This window comes from Perca flavescens, chromosome 2 (genome assembly GCF_004354835.1).
Source record: "Perca flavescens isolate YP-PL-M2 chromosome 2, PFLA_1.0, whole genome shotgun sequence".
NCBI classification, from domain to species: domain Eukaryota; kingdom Metazoa; phylum Chordata; class Actinopteri; order Perciformes; family Percidae; genus Perca; species Perca flavescens.
The window spans coordinates 18,857,597-18,864,694 of record NC_041332.1 but is presented as its reverse complement, the minus strand read 5'-3'; the positions used below and the strand labels follow the sequence as shown (position 1 = coordinate 18,864,694).

General features: G+C 36.8%; 1 protein-coding gene across 1 annotated transcript; it reads left to right on the top strand.

The window, feature by feature from the left end:
• The first annotated feature begins 776 nt into the window (after window positions 1-776).
• LOC114572276 (CD209 antigen-like protein E) lies at window positions 777-5,000 on the top strand. The gene is made up of 6 exons (XM_028603839.1): window positions 777-1,979; window positions 2,471-2,554; window positions 3,282-3,356; window positions 3,830-3,972; window positions 4,105-4,205; window positions 4,348-5,000. The coding sequence occupies exons 1-6, from the start codon at window positions 1,865-1,867 to the stop codon at window positions 4,490-4,492; spliced, it is 663 nt and encodes a 220-aa protein (XP_028459640.1). The 5' UTR covers window positions 777-1,864; the 3' UTR covers window positions 4,493-5,000.
• Window positions 5,001-7,098: the final 2,098 nt, after the last annotated feature.

The following is a 7,098-nucleotide window of genomic DNA, read 5'->3' as shown; positions in this document are numbered from 1 at the left end:
AAAGACATGGTTTTGCAGGCAAAACGCCATAAAGTCTCTGCTTCCTAAAACAGGAGGAAAAGCTGGTAAAAAAATAGTCGACACTGTAGATGCGTATATCACAACCCTTATCAATATCACTTCCCCATCAGTCAGGCACAAGATATGACCATAATTACACTTGTGCTTTCCATAAACTGTCGTTGCTTTAGCCTATTATTTCAGTTGCAACCCTGACAATGGTAAGCCATCGTGAGAGCAAATAAAATATATGAAAACATAAGTCAAACCAACGCACGGCTCAAGAAGCCTATATGTAATTCCCTTTAATTAAAATCTATGTATTTCATAAAAATACCCATCAGGGAATGTTAACGGGGTTGTTGGTCTCTAAATGTTTTAACTTTTATGAGCGCAACCCTCTCTCTCGCCCTCTCTCTCTCTCCTTCCACGCTCCGCCTTATAAAGAACGGTGTAGGCGGTTGGTGCTTTTACACCAGTTGATCTCAAATCTCGCCCAGATAGCTCAGTTGGTAGAGCGGGCGGCCATGTGTAGAGGTTTACACCTCGACGCAGCGGACCCGGGTTCGATTCCGGCCTGCGGACCTTTGCTGCATGTCATTCCCCCTCTCTCTCCCCTTTCACTTCTTCAGCTGTCCTATAATTAAAGGCCTAAAATGCCCAAAAAAAAAATCTTAAAAAAAAAAAATCTCCAACTTAACCTGCTCCCAACCAGGTTAGGTGTTCAGCATAGGTTACCACGCCGATTGAACCCGGTAACAAGTGATCCACCGTCGTGGTAGGCTACAGAAAACCCTGGGTTGATGAACCTGAAGTTACCTCGTTAACGCCAAATCTTGCTTCGTTGTACAGGCCTCAGGTCCCAGCTGTAGAAGTAGGCCTGAGTATATGTCAGCTTAGATGAAATTACCCTATGCACAACTGTTAAACTGTTTGTTTTTTTGCTCCTGTACCAAAAATGAATTTGTCAAGATAAATAGACGGATAAAAGTTTGGTGTGATGTTCTCGTGGTGATGACTCATGCTTCGAGTAACTATTTCACTTCTGTTCACACTGCGTTAGCCTGATGTGTAACTCTGAACATTAGTTTTGAGAACTTACTCTTCTTCTTTCTTCTTGTCTTGGTAATAATGTATGACCATGGCAGGAAACCAATGGAGGGAAGTAAAAGCAATGGTTCAAGAGATAAAACAACTGACAAAAAGAGTTTTGGCAACAGCTTCATAACTGATAACTCATTATCTGAAAATATAATTTTACTTTGTTGTGGCACACTGGAAATTTGGATTTATCACCTCAAGATCTACCAGTGATTTTGTCATTTTGCGTTTAAACAAAGCACTTATTGTTGTGATTCTGTATCTAAATGACTCCAAATGGCAGATGTCACACAAGCAACCCCTCTGCACGTAATGGTTTTTAACAAAGCCACATGTGTGCTGTGTTGTAATTGGTACATTTGTCCTTAATTTCTCTTAATGTATTGGTGATAATGTGAATAATGGAAGGTTTAGGATAAAAAAAAACACTTGTTTCAAATGGGGAAGAGTAAGAGAATATTTAGTGTGGATTAAACTCTTATGATCATTTTAATGCCAAAGTTTGTTTGTCAAAAAATACAGACTCTAATGAACTGCTCATGCAAAACAAAGGAAATTGGAGGCCTCTTTGAAGAGTTAACATCTTCCTCAGGTAATTAAGTTCTGGCTAGAGCAGTGGTCAAAGGCTTAAAGATGAAGAAGTTAAGTCAGATAAAAATGAGGAAGAACACAAATATGTTGCTTTGAAGAGAAAAGAAGAAGTGGATTACACATCAGCATCAGTCTATCAGACCATTGTCACTCTCCAGTCAGAAGGTAAAATATGGCGAGGTTTGTCCATGGAGAGCAATCTGAGATCACTCCGGACTATATAAATCAACCTGATGCATCAGCAAGAAGTTCTGGCCAGGACAGGCGTGTGACTGCTGCTGTACCTGGTGAGACAGAAAACCTTAATTTAACATTGTATTAACATTTAATCATAAAAGCAACATGGGTACAAATTTCAATTTTTAAAATGTATATTTCAGAAATTCGAGAAGTAAAATCAGTGCAAAAAAAGCTGAGGAAAAATCAATACTATGTTTTTTTGTGCACATGTAAAAATGTTATTGATCTGCTTTTGTGTGAAGTCAGTTTATTCAGTCATTCTACACTGAAGACCCTTTACGTTCTATGTTCTTGTTTTACTTTGTTTAATTGACATTGTTTACTTTGAGTGTCAAGTATATGCTACATAATGGTTTATGGCAAGCTGGTCTACACATGTCCTCACATTTAGTAAACCCAGCTCTCAGCTCAGTGGCCCAATACAGTCCTCCCAAAAGGCCAACAGGCCAAAATTATCCAGATAACTGTAAACCTGCTTCTTGAAACTGTCCACTAGCCACTTATTTTGTGTGCATGTGTGTATAATTTCTGCACACAGGGAGAAAACTGTATAGACTGGTTGCTGTGAGCTTTGGACTCCTGTGTGTCCTACAAGCTGCTCTCAACATTTCCCTACGTCTCTGTAAGTCATTTTAAACTGTTTCTCTACGTTTCCCTAGACTTTTCTTTTGAAACTTGCTTTTATCATAAGATATGTGTTGTACATTCTCTTCATTCTTCCTGAGTATATTTTTTTGAGTAGGTGTTCTTGTATTTTTATTTTATTTATTATTTCTTGTATATTCTGTATGGGTGTGTGTGTGCCTTATACCTTGCTGCTGTAGAACAGAAATTTCCAAGTTTGGGATCAATAAAGTCCATCTATCTATCTATCTAGATTAAAAATATTACACTTTCTCTGACAGTTTTCTATTTGTCATAATATAATTTTATCAGTGTTTAGATCACTTGACCAATTATAACATAGCAATGCCTCAGTAATATCCAGTTGCACAAGTTTGGGGTAGTTTAGAATCAGGAACGATCACGGGGCATAATAACACTAGAAATCCAATGTATTACTTTCAGATTAAACAAGAAGAGGACGGGACTTTCCAGTTAGTTGATGCTTGCCCATGTGACAACTTTCAGCCTGTGTTTACAGGCTTGTAGTCAAGTTCCAGTATGCATTAAATAACACATACTGTACAGACCTGCTTCTCTGGTTTGTCGCCACTTGCTCAAGTGTCCTTGAGCAAGTCTGTTGAACTCTGAATTGCTAGAAGTGCATGTGGGCAAAATTGTTGGTTTAATAATGTAATGTAATTCTTGACACTTGAGTTCTCAATGAAGTGTTTCTGCTCTTTCAGACAGTAAGACAGCAGATATAGAGGTCTGTTGCACAAACCTGACTTGTGAGCCGAAGAGAGAAATGTTTAACTTTGGTAAGTATGAGGATGAAACTCATCATACCAGTAATGAGAGCTTGCATCCAAAGGGACATTCAGTGCAATATTGGGCAAAACTGGGTATTGCATATAGTATATCACATGAAAACACAATAAGTCTGGTCAATGCCAAACAGACTGTTATGATGATCCACTGTTGAAAATAAGACTATACAGTTATACTGGGGTTTTGTTTTTGTGCAGACACTGTACAACTTTATTAAATGTGTATTGCATACACACAGATTATTGACTAAACACATATCACCTGGCCAATTAGATTTAAATTAGGCCTAGTTGTTTGATTTTGAAGAAGTCTGATTCAAATATTTTTTAAAGCTTTAAATTGAATGCATACCTTGCATTCAATTGTACTAAATCAATTCATAGTCACTTTTTAAAATTGGTGAATTTATTATATCTCATGATTTCCTAAATATTAAGGCTTTCTTTGTTGTTATTCACAACAGATCACTATTTCCAACAAGGATGGGTGTATTTCCATCCCAGTTTCTATTACATTTCTTCCAACAAGAAATCCTGGCAGGAGAGCAGAGCTGACTGTCTGCAGAGAGGTGCAGACCTGGTGATTATAAACAGCAAAGAAGAGCAGGTGTGTGTATCAATGTGTGATGGAGAATAAGTTAGAGGTTAATAGAGACAAAAGCACCAGAAAAAGTGAGTGTGCGTTGGATTTTAATGAGTTTCTATTGATTAGTGATTACTGCTTTTCTCTCTAAACAAGGATTTCACAAGAAAATTCCACAAGCTCACATGGATTGGACTGACTGACAGAGAAACAAAAGGGATGTGGAAATGGGTAGATGGCACTCCGCTGACCAAAAGGTTTATGTTATAATGCTTCTGTGAGATGAATAAATAAATATATAATGAATCACAGGGAACATTTTAGTTTTTCAACTTCAATCTGTCCATCAGATGCTTCTTTGGTTGTGTTCTTTGTTAAAAGATTGTTTTTTGGTTTCAGCTACTGGAAACCTGGGGAGCCAAACAATTTTGAAGGCAAAAACGAAGACTGTGTAGAAATAAGGTTCCATGACTTGGAGAACAGTTGGAATGATATACCATGTGGAGATCAAAACTTCTGGATCTGTGAAAAGAGGATAGCTTGATAACTTGCCATATAAAACCCTGAAAAGCTGAAATTCACTTCATGTTTAAACTGAAAGCACAAGTTCACATTTCACAATCCTTTTACTCTGTACATAGGTCATGTTGGATTTATAATGGAGGAATGATGTAATGTTGAGGGGGGGGAGCTTTATTTTTTTCCCCAAGATATTTGAGTTTTGATTTGTATTGTATTTAGTACATTTATTTGGTTAATGTTAATTAAGATTACATTTCTTTTGGAATAAGTGTTTAGTGGTTTTTTTTTTGGTTATTTGTAGTTTATGTATTGGTGTTATTGTTTGTCTCCCCTTGGGTGTCAAACCTGGTTTGATCAGCCAGTATATAAGTCCCCTTTGTTTCTTTCATTGGAGGTCAGTTGTATTTATGAGTTTGTTATGTTTAGAGCTTAAGTTCGGTTTGTTTGTTTCACCTCTTTTAAGGGCCCAAACTTTATCTTTATTTTGCTGTAATGATTTTGTGGGTAAAATAAAAAAACTTTTTTTGAAATCTTGTGACTCCTCTTGCCTAACTGCTTGGTCCCTGACAGTACTCATCACATTTTGTTATGATCCAGGGCCCCTTTAATTACAGTACATGCATACCTTATTTTATGGAGGTGCTGCTGTTAGGCTCTATTTGACTAAATAATTAAACTAATTTGTATGTACAACAATGTTACATACTGTTACATAATTACACTGACTTATTTGTATGTACAATGTTACTGTAAAGTAAAAGCAATGCACGGAATAAGTTAGCTACCCAGGTCTTTAGGGATAATAACAATTGAATGTGTGTATGTGTAATGTATGTTGAAAGTGTTGTTTCCACAGATGCTTTGAACCCCATCTGATCATCCAGAGGGTATTCAATTAATTAACCAACATTTTTACTGTCCATATCTAGTAATAAACCTTTTGTCTTTTAATGTGAGTGAGATGATTGCTTGAAATAATGTCAGAGGAGGAGAGGAACACTAATAAAATCTAATCTAGCCTCTGGCACAATAAATGGCTTGTTAAATTCTGCGACTTGGACTGAAGAAGTGGCTCAAAGAAATCAATAAGCTATCGCGGAATGATTCAGATGTGGGAAGGTACATCACCAAGAGTTTGGTATTGGAAAACAGTATTGCATATGGGGGCTTTTTATTAAAATAAATATGCTCTGACAGCTGTCATGGAGCTATATTTCAAATTAATTCACTTTATTAACTTATGTAACAACTTTCCTGTCTTTTGGAGAAAAGCAGAAGGATAATTGCCATTTAATTCACATGCAGCTATGAATACTGATCTTGTGACTATATCTATCCTTCAGTCTACAGACAGATATAAGTGTCACATTCAAGAGATTCTGCTACATAGCACTAACCAAAATGAAAAGCTGCAATTTAAAGGTCAAATAGGTAAAGGTGGTAACCTAAAATATTTCACACCATCAGCCCTCAGTTTCTTGGTGATGTGAGACTCACATGCAAAAATAGAAAGCAACTGTCTCTTTTAGAAGTTAGAGTTACTCTGTACACAGTTCGGAACGATACATTTCAAAAGCACACTCTGCAGACTTTGATGCTTCAGGCACCGCGGGACCAAACTGCATCACCAAAAATGAAGACTGTGTAGAAATAAGGTTCCATGACTTGGAGAACAGTTGGAATAATACCATGTGGAGATCAAAACTTCTAGATCTGTGAAAAGAGGATAGCTTTATAACTCACCATAAAAAAAAACTGAAAAGCTGAAATTCACTTCATGTTCAAACTGAAAGCACAAGTTCCAAACAAGTGTGTTGTGAGGAAAGAAATGTACTCATCACATTTTGTTAGACCACAATGATCCAAGGCCCCTTTAATTACAGTCCATGCATACCTTATTTGACAGAGGTGCTGCTGTTAGGCTCTATTTGACTAAATAATTACACTGACTTATTTGTATGTACAATGTTACTGTAAAGTGAAAGCAATACATGGAATAAGTTAGCTACCCAGGTCTTTAGGGATAATAACAATTGAATGTGTATATGTGTAATGTATGTTGAAAGTGTTGTTTCCCCCGATGCTTTGAACCCCATCTGATCATCCAGAGGGTATTAAATTAATTAACCAACATTTTTACTGTCCATATCCAATAATAAACCTTTTGTCTTTTAATGTGAGTGAGATGATTGCTTGAAATAATGTCAGAGGAGGAGAGGAACACTAATAAAATCTAATCTAGCCTCTGGCACAATAAATGGCTTGTTAAATTCTGCGACTTGGGCTGCAGAAGTGGCTCAAAGAAATCAATAAGCTATCGCGGAATGATTCAGATGTGGGAAGGTACATCACCAAGAGTTTGGTATTGGAAAACAGTATTGACTATTGGGGCTTTTTATTAAAATAAATATGCTCTGACAGCTGTCATGGAGCTATACTAAATTAATTCACTTTGATAACTTATGTAACAGCTTTCCTTAGCTTCCTTCCTGTTATTTGGAGAAAAGCAGAAGGTTAATTGCCATTTATTTCACATGCAGCTATGAATACTGACCTTCTGACTATATCTATCCTTCAGTCTACAGACAGATAGATATATACGTGTCCCATTCAAGAGATTCTGCTACA